At 41.6% G+C, this 15,501-nt stretch overlaps 1 protein-coding gene across 4 annotated transcripts; it reads right to left on the bottom strand.

Moving 5' to 3' along the window:
• Positions 1-811: 811 nt before the first annotated feature.
• fosb (FosB proto-oncogene, AP-1 transcription factor subunit) lies at positions 812-15,460 on the bottom strand. Of its 4 annotated transcripts, none has more exons than XM_085379367.1 (5): positions 10,035-15,460; positions 9,493-9,680; positions 6,952-7,335; positions 6,478-6,585; positions 812-6,062 (listed from the first exon to the last, which is right to left on the bottom strand). In XM_085379367.1, the coding sequence occupies exons 1-5, from the start codon at positions 10,096-10,098 to the stop codon at positions 5,463-5,465; spliced, it is 1,344 nt and encodes a 447-aa protein (XP_085235493.1). In that variant the 5' UTR covers positions 10,099-15,460; the 3' UTR covers positions 812-5,462. The 4 variants fall into 4 exon arrangements, with proteins under 4 accessions (XP_085235493.1, XP_085235490.1, XP_085235491.1 ...); XM_085379364.1 differs by having other exon boundaries at positions 9,493-9,650; XM_085379365.1 differs by having other exon boundaries at positions 6,982-7,335; positions 9,493-9,650.
• Between the last annotated feature and the right edge of the window lie 41 nt (positions 15,461-15,501).

Genomic DNA, 15,501 nt, shown 5'->3' with positions numbered 1-15,501 from the left:
TATACTCTTACAAGTCACTGGGTATGAGGAAAACCACAAGTTAAAAGTCGTGGGGTTGTTTTAAATTCTGATTTGAGCTTTAAACCTCACATTAATTCCATCAGTAAGACATCTCAGGAATACATCCAAGATAAAACCCTTCCTGATATACTCTGACTCTAAAAACCTTGTTCTTGTATTCATGTCCAGTGGAACTGCTGTGCTCTTTTTTTCTGGACATCCCAAAAAGATTATCCAAAACTCTCCTGCAACGTTATTAACTAAAGGAAAAAAAATAACTGGGAGCAGATCAGTCCAGTTTTAGCAGAGCTACACTGGCTTCCAGTATCTCACAGCACATCTCATTGACTTTTGACTGACTCTTACATATATGTATATAAAATCCTAAATGATCTTGGACCTTCTTATATGTCTGAAAGTTGGCTACTCTGTCCCTACTCACTCTTCAACCCTTTAATCCCAAATTGCTGGCAATTTAATCCTCCTCACAGAGAAGAACCCCTTTGAACCTCTATATGTGAGACTGGGATGTACAAATAAACTGAATTTTGAGACTTGCCAGTGACCCTTTTGCATATTGCATTTCATAAATACATTGTACTCTTCTATCTGCATATTTCTGTAAATTACAGGAATTTAAACACAGAGTAAACCAAGCGTTACAACATGTTATTTCATTAATGTAAGCAAAATGTTATCTGGTTGGAGCTTGTTAAATGTAAGGATTTTTTGTGACAGTAGACATCAGATTGGTTTAACATAACAAGATAGTACAGCATATAATACTTAATGTCCAAAGAACTGTGATGGATATTTTTTTATTAATATTATTATTATTATTATTTTTACATTTTGTGGAATGTATGAAAATAATCATCAGGATAAAATATAAAGAAAAGAAACTGCAGTTCAGAAAAATGATAGATACATGCACTTTTCAGGTTCTTGCTCAACTTCTGCAGTCTCGACTCAAGTAAATCTTTTAAGGAGCTCAAAAAGAGCAAAACAAGTGCAAAAAAACACAAGAGAAGTGCACCTCAAGATATGTTATTTATGCAATTCTTCATAAACTGGAAAAATGTAAGGCATTTAGCCAAACCATCATTAAAGGAGACAGCTCACCCAGCTCTCATAGTCTAGAAAATGAGGGAAAAAAAAAACATAATGTAAACTTTTTTTTTAAGATGGCAAAGCCAGAGGTGGAATAACGGACACAGGAGCTCACAGAGCAGAGACCGCAAAAGTGACACGGAAAATATGTCATACACTTTTGTACTCTTCCAAGATTTAAAAAAAAAATGAAAATAAGGCTGTAAAAATAAGTAAACATTACATTTTTGTGACGTACAGAATAAATTAGGGTGATGTAAATGGACTACAAAATAGACCAGTTGATAATTTGATATCAGAGCACCTTCATGAGCACATTATGTAATAATCCATGTATCTTTAATTACATCTTTCATAGAATTTCTTCATGCCCTTCACTTCTGTACCCATATTTATTATGTATTCCAAAACTGTAACTTTCACTCACAGAAAATAGTATGAGGGTTTATTTAAAAAACAAGAAAAGATGTTGATAAAAGCAGTGGCTTTCTATAACTTTAATCTTTATGTATCATCAATATATAAATAAAAAATTATAGATTTTTTGATACATTCTCTGTGACGTTTGTCTCACACTAGATGTTATTTTAAACAATAAGGATAACGTTTAATACTGTAAGAAAACGTGTTAATTAAAGCAATACATCATCACACTTGACATATAGTAGCAGTCAGTTTGATCACTGTGTAATTTGCTACATTATGTTCATCCAAGAGGATAATAATATTGCATTTCATAACAGATGATATGAAACTGGAGCTCATATGGGAATTGTGGAAAAATAGAAATACATAGAAACATTCACCTCATCATAGAAAAATAAGAAAACTCTTTTTTGTTTTCAGTTAATGCTAACATAGCCATCGCACAGCTGGATATTTCTTCTCGTCCTTTTGTGTCACCTTTTCCAATTTACGAGCAACCCATTTGTTATTGTAACCTCACAATTATCAAAGGAAAAATAAAAACGATTTCAATTAAATCCAAAGCAAACAAATTTCATTAAAGAATGAGTCTAATATGTTGTGTGATGATCAGAGATGTAAGTGTGGAATGCAGGTACAGTACAAGGGCCCTCTGAGATCTATTTTTCCACACTTGGAGATGGAACAGGCAGTTGATATTAAACTATTACTGAGTATTCAGAGCTTCAGCTGCATCGAATTCACTGTTATCAGCTTTCGTTCAGAATACAAAATTCTGATGAGACAACCAGCGTTTTCATTTGTCTGGACCTTCGGTGACTTTTCCACCGCTCAACGGTCTCATCATTGTAGTTTAGTATAAGTAGCACCACAAAAATCTATATACATGAGAACTATTGAATATGTTTTATGCTCATTCTGACACCAGAACATATTCTCATCACATTTGCATTTGGATAGAGATCAAAAAGGCATCTCCAACATCTGTACAAACACAGTCCTTATACAACATTTAAAAAACAAAACAAAAAAAACATGAGGTCTGCCCATTTTCTGACCACCCAGAGCCACTATTTAGCAAAGATTTATACCATTAAACCAGCAATTTCTTTTCTTTTTGGAATAAACATGTTTATTAGTTGAAAAATAAAGCTTCTCATCCAGCAATAACAACAATTGATTTTTGGTTGTTTTTTTTTTTTAATCTCAGACAGGCAACATGTATTGTCGAGTATACCAGTGGATCAGCTTTAACATGATGACGCCCATCAATCAAGGCTGCAGTTATGCTTCAAACACTTTTTATCGGAAATGCGAACGCCACTGAGTGGCATGTTTACACTGGGTGTGAAATACTTTGGCCTTACAAATCAAACAGTTTAATCATCACGTTTTCATCTGAACACTTACACTTTTAATATGCGCATTGACATTCAATCACTTTTTTCCCCCTCGTTTTCTGCTAAGGAGCAAGTGGCGTTAAGGTGTCAGTAGCTTTGGGACAGACCTCACAGAGGAAAACACAAACAAAACAAAGGCATTACCACAACCTTCTAACATCATTGTCATTATAAACATACATTTAATGTAACTCGGATAGTGCTTTATATCGTTTATAAAACATAAATACACATTGACAGAGGCAGTGACATCGTGCTTCATGTTGAGGGACAGGGCAGTACTTTATAATATATATATATGTTTGTTCATTTAGAAAAATATTGATTTTACTATTTTATCTTCTTCTTCATTGACAAAAATATCCCATTTAGATCTACAGACATTCATACATCATGGTATATATACTTTTATATATATACATGTTACCTTTAACTATGTAGATGGGTATGGACTTAAATTTTTTTTCCTCGTAGTGCACAGCATGCCTCCAAAGTTGCCAAATGAAAAAAAATACAATAAGATAATGAAACAATAAGTATGCAGATATAATAGGAACATTTGTGAAGAAATCTCCCACTTAAAATGACAAAACATACAAAAATAATAATAAACGCTAACAGTACAGGAGAAAGCGGAGGTCAATGCAAAACAATTAAACACACAAACAAATATAAACATTAAAATATATAACGGTTCTTACTCAAACATACAGGGAAAAAAAAATTACAAATTCACAGGCAAAGGAAAGGACGCTTTACTCCAAAACAACAGCCCACACGTTCTCCCCTTTCGTTTCCAGGTCTTGCTTTTGTGCTCACTGGCCCCGTCAACCTCAATAAAGAAAGAAATAAACGGGCCAGGTGCCTCAGAGTGGACGCACTCACAATAAACGCACCTCCGCCTCATCCCCGTTAGAGAACAGAGGAGGTACAGAGACCACTGAGCCCAATGTTTAGAGGTTGTCTGAATCACTATCCCCAAAAAAAAAGAAAAAAGAAAAAGTCTCTCCTCTAAATAAAGGCATCGGTTCACATCTGAATGAGTGTGAGCAAAACTCTGAGCTGGTGCGCTGCAGCAAACATCTTCAGTTGCTGAAAGCGATGGCGTGAATATACGCATGTCGGCCCAGGGCGATGAGGCTCTGTGGTATGGAGGTGTTTTTACTGAGGTCACCCTTCCACACAGTTGGCAAGAGAAGATTTTTTTTCTGTGTGTTTTATTTGTTTTTTTATTCTTTTTTTCTGTTGTTGTTTTGTTTTGTTTCCTTTTTTTTAAACTTTTGGTCACAAAAATCCGTCGTTAAAATGAAAGCCATCCTCTATCCGGACTCCCTCAGAGCCTTTCCTGCTTGCTTCCTTAATTCCTTAAGTCTCTCTATATCCTCACAACTGGTGTGTCTAATCTTCATTGTGTGAACAACATGAAAAATGGCTCAGCAGAAGACAGTGGCATCCATCTTGCATTTTTTTTTTTTTTGCATGTGTTTGTTCATCAATTATGCGTCTGTGTGCGTGTTCAGAGTATTTAGCTGCTGTTCACTGTAAGGATTTGAGCAACGTGCTCCAAGAAAAGACTCTTCCGTTTGGTTGGGCTTGCGTCCATGTCCTTGTATGACAGGGTTCAAAGGGGGGCATGTTAGTTGAGCCGGCTTTCACTCAAGGTCCCAAGGGCTGGAGGGTGTCTTCGGGCTCTCGGGGGTCGAAGACTTCAGAGAGAAGGAGAAAGAGACAGAAGAGGAGAAAACAGAGATGGGTAGAGATGGGTCGCACAGCAGGTAGGCAGATGTCAGAAGATTTTTTTTTGTGTGGTTTTTTTGTTAAAAAAAAAGAAAAAGAAAAAACGAGAGAAGGAAAAAGCACAAGATTTAGTGGCGGGCTGTGACACTCAGATCCTTAACTTGCCAAGTCCAAACAGCAAATGAAGAAGCAGAGGGAAGTCGAGCAGATGAACAGTTAGAGGTGAGCGAGAGATCAGCAGCCTGTCTCCCACGAGAAGAAAACCTGAACAGAGCGTCCTTCGTCCCTATTTCAGATTTGCACAAATACATTCAGCGAGAGGAAGAAAAGCATGGAAAAGGATGGGAGCACTGGAAGAGGGGCAACCGACAGAGGGAACAAGTTAGGGGCGCTTGTGCTTGTCGGAGTGATCGTGTTGTTTCTTACTCAGTCAGAGTACAAGCTTAAGAGAATTCACTGTGAATTAATCTGTTAAGCCACAGAACTTAAGATTGGCAACTTGGACTCAGTTTTCGTAACCCAGTTTTATTCACCCATAATGTCCAGTTGCGAGTGTAATAGAAAACTAAAATATAGTGAATGTTAAAGGTTAGACCTAATGTGCAACTATTTGTATGGCTCTTAATTAGGATACATTTCAGAATGTGTAAACTCATAATCCAATCAGATGTAAACCATTGGTTGTTTTTGTTGTTATTTTTTTTCTCAATCGGTGAGGCTGATTGGTACTGTGCGTGTACTTCAGCCTGTGTGTGTGTTAACATGTGTATGCGTGTGTCTGTCGGTCAGTCAGAGCGCCAGCAGAGAAGGCGAGTTCAGAGAATCGGACGACTGCTCGCTACTGCTGTTCCGCTGGTTGGCACTGACCCCGCAGGCTCCCTCTGGGTAGGTGAACACAAATGAAGATGTGTATGAGGTGTTGTAGCTGCCAATGGCCGCATCGTCATGGTTAACACCACCACCACCACTGTCGTTGACCATAAGGCATGGCCCACCAGGTGCTGGCTCGCTTGAGCCATAAAAAGAACTAGAGAACTCTACCTCCTGCATTATTCCAGGCTGAGGCTGCTGCTGGACTTGCTGCTGCTGTTGAACCGGAGGCTGGGACTGTGTGGAGGCAGGATGGGCTGTGTAGGCAGGAGGCAGATAGAAAGAGTCTTCGTTCACAGTCAAGCCCACAATGGAGACAGGCGGTTGTAAGGCCTGGGGAGGCAGCTGGGACTGCACTGGAGGCAGCTGTGCTGAGCCCTGCTGAGGCTGGTCCTGGTATGGGATCTTACAGTTTGCCTGGTGAGCCACCAGCACAAACTCCAAGCGCTCTTTCTCCTTCTGTAGCTCTGAGATCTCTGCCTCCAGTTCTGCCTTTGCTTCCTCCAGTACGTCTGTCTCCTGTGGGTTGGTACAGAGGATGAAAGAAAAAATGGGGGAGAAGGAGACGGGAACAAGGCAAAGGTGGGTGAAATGGGAAGAAGATGTGCAGTAGATAGAAGAAAGGAGTGTTAGGTATGCCAATCTTCTTTGTGTTTATTCCAGTAGAAATACCTCCCTGCTTCCCCTACAGCCGTATATGCAAGGTGGCTTATAGAAGAGTATGTTAATTAGGCCTTAACTACCAAAAGTACAATAGTCTCTTTTGAGGACTGTAATTGTCTTCGCTGCAGCTAAACACCCATTACCATAATCCTCTCTCTTGTACACACATGCAAGCATTTATTACCCCACCACACGATGCTATGGGAGGTAACATAAAATATGCAATTATCATCATCATTCGCTCTGAAAGCAAGAACAGGGCCAGGCTCACCGACTGCAGTCTGTCTGTAAGTTCTCGTCTGCGATTTCGGCATTTGGCAGCAGCCAGCTTGTTCCTCTCTCGACGAACACGTCTCTTTTCTTCTTCCTCGGGTGTTAGCTAAGATAAGGAAGAATACAGATTAGCTTAAAAAAAAAACACTGGCTATTTTAATTGACTAATTTAGCTTAAAAACACCAAATAAAGCTACATTTAATCACAGCTGACAGATAAAAGTTGCTTGTGCCTGAACAGTGAACTAGCCTTCTGCCGTTTAGTAGGTTTGTGCAAATGAGAAAATACCAAAGCAAACACCAAATACACCAATTAATTACCCAGCCACCCATTAGTGTTAGCACACACCACTGCTTAACATTACAGACACAGCGTTATTACCTTTACTGGCTTCCTCGTAAACAATATACCTGCAGTGCATGTATAACATGCGAGGGTCAACAGACAAACCATTCAAGCACGCAAACTTACTAACACACCAACATCTCCATCTTCACTCACAGACTCTTCTCGTGTACGCCGAGTTCGGGCTCTGGACTGACGGACAGGGCCAGCTGCTGGCCCTGGAGTGTCTGAACTCGGTGGGGTGAATCCAGATCCCGAGGAATAACTCGGGCCTGGCATGTCAAACGGATCAACCAGTGAAGCTGGTTGGGTCATGGTCGTGGTCCCGGTGGAGCCACTCTGTCCAGAAGCCTGGGATGAGATGAGGGTTGGCTGTACCATCCACTGCAGGTCCTGACTGGTGGTGATGGCAGTGACGGTTGGCACGAATGAACCGGGCATCTCACCTCCACCACTTGTCCCTGGCCCGCTGCCCACAATGCTCAAGCCAGCACTTGCTGACACACACTCCTGAGGAGGAGATGTCGACAATTAAGTTTTATGGACCAGAGCTCAGATCAGGTAGAGCAGCAAAAAAATACAGACAGATACAGAAAAACCAGAAAAAAAAGCTGGGATCTGTGCATCAGTCCGATCACTGTAGCAAACCGGATACATTTAGTACAAACATGCACTGAAATTCTCATCAGCTGCAATAAAGATCTGCTTTAAAGTGTAAAATGATTTAAATTCAGATTTCACCTAAAACTATTTGTATCTGTTTGCTATTCTCATCTGACTGTAGATAAACTACAACAAGGTGTGAAAAACCCTCTGCTCCGAATGTGGCTGAATGTATAAAACAACAGCTGAAGAGATACTAGTATTTATCATATACTAGGAAAGTCATGCTAGGCTGCCACAAACAGAAAGAAGAATATTAACATTAATAATTTAATATGCCTGGACCCATTATGTTAACAATTACATAAAGAAAGGTTTAGGCTACCTGACGTGATACAGTTTTAAGACTCCTTAGTGATCAGACATTTTACGCCAGGGGTATCAAACTCATTTCACATTGTGGGCCACATGCAGCCCACAGACATTTAATCATACATTAAACCCCTGAAATATTTTAATATAAGAAAAACAAGTGCAGTTTTAGATGATATGACTCAGTTTTTCTAGATGATAGAGAAATTCCACTTGGGGCTTAAATTGTAAGAAATAAATCTGTAAAATTAAGGAAGAAGTTCTGTTAGCTCATTGCGCAGACTGTCCTGCAATTATAAAGCTGGAAATGTTTGTTAGTTGACAGACAGAATGTCCTCTTTTTATTTATTTATTTTTTCTATTGTAAACTTACTTTATAAATCATGCATTTCTATAGTAGACAGTGAAAAAACAGGAACATTCTGCCATTTAGCTGTTTATCTGTTACTACTTTGGTGAAGTATAAATAGCCGTGGGAGAAGTACAAAAGCCATAAAACCTATGAAAAAAAAATACAGCAGAAAATCTAAAATTTATGCACTCCTTCACATTTTCCAAAGCTGTCAAGTGGGCCAGATTAAAAACTTTTGTGGCCACTTCTGGCACTTGGGTCTTCTGTTTTACACCCCTGTTGTAGGCCTATATTACCTAGACCCAGTTTCTGACTTGTTTCCATTTCTTGATATTCATTTAACCACCTTTTCCGTGGGATTTACCAAAGAGTGGAGAAATGCTATTTGTTGTAAAGGTAGGAGCCAAAACGTGTTAAGGTAGCAGCCTTGGATTTCTCATTATATAGAGAATTTGAATTAAAAGGGTGTTCAAGGATGTTTTGTTTAACTTTAAGCAAAAAAACAACAACAAAAAAACTTGAAATTTACGACTGTAGGTGTTTTCATTGTTAAAATAAAAAAGACGGGCTATTAAGTTTTCCTCTGCGCCCATGTCTAAAAATAGTCGTGGAAAGCTCAAATCTGTCGCTGGTATTTTATATTTCATACTCGGGGGAGTATCGCCGTTCATTAATATTCATTTGAAAGCGCGTTCAGACGTTTGGACCGACGGCTCTGAGAGCGACCGCCTCCACCAATCGTTTTTCTCTAAACGGCGTCTCTCCCGCCTCCTTCCTCCTCCTCCCTCACACCCCCGGTGTTCCCCTTGGCAACGCGACGTAGCACTCCAAAATAGAACGGGCATTTACGTCACGGCGAGAGGAGAGCGGAGCGAGTGGAAGGAGAGAAGCGGGGCAAAGGGGCGGGGCTGCGGCACTTACGTCGGAGAGTTCCAGAGCGCTGTCAACCGCGCTGAGCACGTTGTCAACGCCGCCACCGGGGCTACAGTCAACACACAGACGTTGAATTTACATCCAGTCATCCCGGTCATTTAAGTTCTGACTGCAGAAAGACCGGATACACCAAATGTGCTGACTTGGTGTAATCGGTCTTCTGTTAGCGGTGACAGAGCCCACTGCTTCATAAGCCATAAATACGTTTATATTCTGTATATTTATACAACTGACACACCATGCAGAGTGTGTTTAAGCAAAAGCACATATCATAATTAAATGACAGGTTCATACCCAGTGATCGCGTGTCAGTCATATTGCATTTTTAAACGAATAAACAATCTGAGGTAAAAACGCTCTCCGACTTTTGTTTTCATTACATTTCCAGTCTGCTGACTGGAACTTACCTGTGGAGCACTGGTGGTCGGCGGGCTCCCGAAGGAGTCCACGGAGGAAAGGTACTGGGACTCTATAGATGGAGACGAGCTTCCACGGGAACCGCTGTCTGGGTCGCCGGGAAATCCTTGGTACATCTCCCCGGGGGGGCCGAAAGAGAACGCGACACCTGCAGGTACCGGAGAGAGAGCGATGTCACCTGCAGCGGCAGGGCAGCGGCACACACGAGAAGATTACTAAAGGAGGAGAGGTACTGTAATGAGAGAATGACTGATGTTAAACTCGGTGCACTTAACACAAGCCAGCTGGCGCTTGCTTTAAATTAGGCTGTTCTCTCATAAATGATGGCAGGCGGTTAATAAGTGGCCTGCAGCAGCGTGTTTTATGCGTTTAAACCGGTGTCAGCAGGGAAAACTGTCTTTAAGCATCTCCTATGAAGCCGTCTGAAGCGAACAGATGCTCCCGACCTACTTTAAAATAGTGCGCTTTCAAAAAGAGACTTTTGCTCTCAAACCGTTTGCGCTCACAGCCACAAAAAGTAAGCGTTTCTTACCTATGTAAGTCTTCTTGTTATTCCCCGGTGAAACGCTCTTGGTCTCTTTCCAAAAAAGTTGCATGAAGACTCTTAATCCAGTTCCCCGCTTTTAGACGGGGGAGGAAGGTCTACCAGTTCAATCTGCGAAGAAGTCCTCCCCGGTTCAGCGGTAAATCCTCTCAGTGCTCTCCGTTATCCGACCTTATCAAACGTGCAAATATACATCCATAAAGTCCGCTCACGGAACGCCGGAGGACGCTTGCTATATTACGGTGCACAGTAGCAGATCTTGTCTTATGAATGAAGCCCAGAGTAGAAGCAAGACATTTCAACGGTCTAGTCCCGCCTCGGAGTTCCGCTGACGTACATGACCATATTTGTGCCTGATGTTGTGTTTGGTATCCCTGGTGACGTTGAGGGATTCCCTCTGCCACTGAAATGGACCAGAATCTCACCTCGTCGACGGATAATAATAGACTTTTTTCTTTCTTTTTTTGGTCATATCACGGGCATGAGATATTTCTCACCGTCTGACAATTTCTGAGAGGAAATTTTAAGAAGCTCGGGGGTGATAAATATGGAAAGTATCTATTTAGGACTCTGTTTGCGTGTGTTTTGATTGGGACATTTATTTAGTCATAGCAATACATAATATTCCTATAATGTGAAGGTTTGTTACGTTGAAATCAGTGGCACATTTACCCAATTGTAATTGTTATTAGTCTGCTATATATCGGATAAACCTATAATATATATTCTGTAGATATTGTAACTGGGATAGATAAGTAACCTTTATTTATTTATTTCATTTATTTTCTTTATTTACAATATAATACGTAACCTGGAAAACACCAGAAGAAAAACAATGGATTAAGTTATGCAATACTCACAGCTCAGGACGGAATCCCGTCAACATGCGAGGGAAATCCTGCTGAAAAGTTTCTCAGGACACGCCCTCGGGAGTCCTCTGTGCTTGTGAGCCTAATGTTTTAATGAAAGGAAAGCCTCCTTTTCTTCTGTGCCTGAACACTCCTTAAACCCGAGGGCAGGTACGACGCCAAGCGAGGTTTTACGACTTTTAAAAATGTATACACCTAATCTGTTATGGATTTGAGTGTGGGCAGGACAGTCAGAGAGCACTCAGAGAGTGTCAGAACATCGGTCTTATTCACACCCCTCTCCTCCTCCTCCTCCTGAAGAAAAAAAAGGAAAAATAAACATTAGTTGGTAAACAGCAGTGTTATTCTGACATGTACAGTGGGCAGCAGTGACGGAAATCTGCGCCTGTCATTGCAAACATCACCGGGACGAGCACAAAAGTGATTCATTATTAAAGCCTACATGCGGACAGCAGTGGGAATGTGGCAGGTGGGAGTTTGGCATTGGCTTGGGGGGAGGAGGGTCGCTCCAAGGGCCAAATGCGAGAACATGGGGTGTCAAATCATGAATGAAAATGTGAAATACAAGGCCTACGTTTTGTGTTCGTGATGTCACACAGTGTCACTGGGCGGGCTTGCTGCTGCGAGAGGGCTACGGCAATACAGTCGGTGTGTGAAAAGGCGTGAGCAAAAAGGGAAGAGTTGGGGATAACGAGTTATTAGTCAGCGCCGCAACAACGTCAGAGACGAGGATCCACGGAGGACGCTGTGTCCCATCCGGACTGCCGCTACCGGTGCCGTGCGGCTGAACCGGGATGACTAACTCCGTCGATGCGAATTGTTCCTGATGGGGAATTATTAAGGTGAATGGCTGATAACGCAGGAAAGGCAGCCCACATTCACGGGGAAACCAATCACTGCCGACTAACATAGCTTCCGCTATTTTAACACAACATATATCTAGTCCGATTAAAAATACAGACATGCTTCCCAGCGACAGAAGAAGACGTGTTTACTTTTAATAATCTCTAAAACAAGCGGTTAAAAAGAGACACGGTGTGCTAAAAGAGGCAGGGGCCATGTGCTGTACACGGGTTTGCTGAATGTGTGTAGCGTTGCGTCGCCATGGATACGCCGTTGCATCTGACGCAAGCACGTATAAATTTGGTCTTTTTTGTTATGCCGCTTAGCAACCGGTTTCCGTGGCAACCGGCTATGGGTGACAAGACAGCAGCCGCACACAATATGGCTTCCGGATTCTTTCTGCACAGAGAACAGTGGCAGCAGCGGAGAGGAGCAGAGAGCAGTGCGGCGACTGTTGTTGTTTCAGCGCACTTTTAACCGTTAACGACCGTTTTTTTTTAATCTTCCTTTTCCACCCTGTGCTGCCTGAACTACCCTCAGGCAGTTACAGGTTCAACATCACTAAACTAGCTGTCATACCGTCCGAGCAGTCGCCGGTAAAATTCCCGACTCCATGCGCTAGTCGCTGTGTCGTTAAATATGCAGTTGGTATGGCCTCAGTTCTTATTTCGTGCAATAAACACATTAACTGTTACACAAAAGGTGGGCAGTAATTACTCCTGTACCTGCAGAAGTGATTAATTATGCATTAATTATAATGTTGTGAAACAGGTCATTAACTTTCATTCCAGTGAATTAAAGGTGATCTACTCAGCGTCAATAAGTTGCTTGGATCATATAGATTATAATTAAAACAGCAACACTTTATCAGTGAGCAGCAGGAATTTGCTTTGCCAAGTGTACTAATCATCAAGTAGGGTTGCATTTGTAAAGGTTGTAAACCTAATGCTGAAGTTTTTTCACAAGTTTCTTCATAGGCTCCATGGGCCTAAATAGTTAGTCACGGCTAGACTTTAGTCAGAGATGGTGTGGAGTTTCTAGACTGCAATCCTCCCTCCAGACTGTTTACTTCATCGCAAGTTTGTGTGTTTACAACTTGTGGTGGTCTAGACTCCTGCCAAGCTAGGTAAAAATGAAAAAATAGAAAGTGGTTGGTGTTGTCTAATGCCCCTGACGTGCTTTGTTTTGCTTGCCCCTGTCTCTTAGCGTATTTTCGGGAAGTCACTAACTTGCACTGTGCTCATGAGGCCAGCCCCTGTTTCCTTTTGGGAGGCGGGCCATGTTTGCTTGGTCTGGCCCAAAATACTTGTTACTAGGCAACGATTAGGCCTGTCCCACTTGAGAGCGGTGTTGTTTACACCCCTTTCTGGCTCCATATCCCAACAACATTGCATAACTCTCACAGGCTTCCCCCACCTAACCGAGAGAAATTTGATCAGATTTCTCCCCCCCCAGCCAACCAAAGCGTCTCATACTCTTATGCCACAGCTCTTCTTTCGGCCACTCTACAGTTTCCTTCCTCATCTTTGCTGTATTCTGTGTTTCGGCTCGATCGGTACAGCAAAAATTAAACTGCGACGAGGACTGTTTTGTCTTTCAGGTCAAAACCCCCTCAAAGCTCATTCTTACATGATCTTTAAAGTGGTGGTTCAGGCCTCTGTAGCTGCTTGAAAACTCGTATCGTCTAAATCCAGCAGTAATTCTTTCTTGGCAAAGTTTACTGTCTCCCTCCACACCTATGTAAACATGGCCTGTGTATACTGCATTAGCTGAAGCACTTGAGGTGAAATTAAAAACGCAGAGCCCTGAATTTATTAATATTTGAATCAAGATGAAACCATAAACTTTTGAACTTTTATTTCTGCAAAGATGCACGAGTTTCCTGCCTGCCTGTTTTCAGATATTTAACAGATTTTCTTTATTGTCATGGCAGTTTTTAGTGAAAAAATCATGAATGCACTCAGGACTACACGATATGGATTGATACCAAATGCTTGCAATAAATCCTAAGTTTAAGGAGAGGACTTAAGGCAAACTTTGGTGTTTGATTTATAGTGGTGTAGCAGTCATGTTATTTTGCACCTCCACACACCCTTTGGCTTGCGTACTAGCTGGTTTATTCTTTCAGTGATGGCATGCAAAGAATGGAGTAAATGATTAAGATTTGTAGAGATTTCTCCGCTAATCACAGCTGACTGTTTTGTGTGTATCTTACGAGCAGAGGTACGAACTCGTTGTCCTCGTTGCGAGGAGCCAAAGATTGCCTCAGTGTTATCCTCCACCTTCCCTGGACTCTCTGTAGTATTCATGTTGTTTTTCAGGCTCTGCTTGTGTCTGATTTGTCTTCGCTACATTTGTTTGGCTTTTGTTTTACTTCACATTTGCTGGTAAACTAGTGCCTGATTTTCTGCAGATGTTACAGCCACAGTTTTTTGGTTTAGATTAGACAATATAATCCCACAGGGAGCCCACAATGAACAGTTTGTATCATGAAGTTAATGCTCACTGAATAGGAAAATTCCCATGACCTCCTTGACATCCGTGTGTGGAGAGCCAGTTAGATTATTTACACTCGCATCTTTTCCAGTCTTTCTCGTTCCCATCTCCGCCGCCGCTCGCCTTTGTCCTGTTTATGTCCGTGCACTTGTGTTTATATGGTGTAATCCTTGTGGCTCATTAGACAAGTAACAAGCTCGCGAGTTTACACGGCACACACGCACAGGGATGATTTAGAGCGGTATGTGGAGAAGGTAAAACATTCGACTGTGCATGCGTCACAACCTTGGTTGCAGACTCTTCTGAGGCAAAAATTTTTTCACGTCATTTAATTTTATCTGGCTTGGTGGTATCAGGCTTCATATAGTTGTTTTCCTCTATGTTAAGCAGGTAAGTAGGGCTATGGTTGACCATGGCACTGCTGACCTCCTGAAAACAGGGCCTTGACAGCACTTAATGATGAAGCATAAATTAAAGAGATGCTTGCGAGCTATGTGTGAGGGAGAAGTTAATGTAACATGGCAGAAAATGTAAAAATTTTAGGTTTTTTTCTTTATCCTTTGTTTTTTTTGTATTTTTATTTTATTTGGCACGCCATCCTAAACCACTGTTTTGCAACGACAACAAGGATAATGTCTCTTTACTGTTGCCGTACTATGTTCTGAGTGACATTACTTTTTCCGTTGTGATGAAAATGCCTCTAAATAACCATCTGTGCAATTGTACACGGCGTCAGACCAATCTTTTTTCTTTTTTTCTGCTTGTAAGTGCAGCCATAAACGTCAGCATTGAGGCACAGAAACAAGAGTGGATGGCTCTATTGTATCATGCACTGCATGGGAGTCGGATGCCTAAAGTTAAATGCAATCAGTGGGTTTCAGTATTCCACAACTCTCTGTGACTCAGACACAAGCAGCGCGTCAATCCTAGCCTACTTTCAACAGGCTCGCTGCCAGTCAGAGAGGCAAAGTGCCAGAAAGAGGGAGGGACAAGAGCAAGCGGGTGAGAGAGAGAGAGAGAGAGAGAGAGAGAGAGAGAGATGATGAGATCAGAGGTGGAAAGTAACTCTGTGTGCCTCAACACAGTGCTTAAATGCTGTTGTTAAAGCCAGCGCTGAGTCATTAAACGTAGAATTTTTTTGCATGTAAACTCAACATTCCCTACATATGTGTCCACTTTCTTTCTCGCAGCACACACTTTGACATTGTAGTAAAAACACAAGTCGCGCTAAGCTGTGAGGCTGTGAT

Source organism: Rhamphochromis longiceps, linkage group LG14 (assembly GCF_057381845.1).
Source record: "Rhamphochromis longiceps isolate RC_006_pf linkage group LG14, R_longiceps_female_GT1.1, whole genome shotgun sequence".
NCBI classification, from domain to species: domain Eukaryota; kingdom Metazoa; phylum Chordata; class Actinopteri; order Cichliformes; family Cichlidae; genus Rhamphochromis; species Rhamphochromis longiceps.
Note: the sequence above shows the minus strand (reverse complement) of the source record. Positions and strands in the feature narration are given on the sequence as shown.

Coding starts and splice junctions, on each gene's coding strand:
- fosb (XM_085379367.1), bottom strand. CDS start 10,098: ATGCAACTTTTTTGGAAAGAGACCAAGAGCGTTTCACCGGGGAATAAC. Junction 7,336..9,492: donor CGACCACCAGTGCTCCACAG/GTAAGTTCCAGT, acceptor TCTCCTCCTCAG/GAGTGTGTGTCAGCAAGTGC. Junction 6,586..6,951: donor ATGGAGATGTTGGTGTGTTA/GTAAGTTTGCGT, acceptor TCCTTATCTTAG/CTAACACCCGAGGAAGAAGA.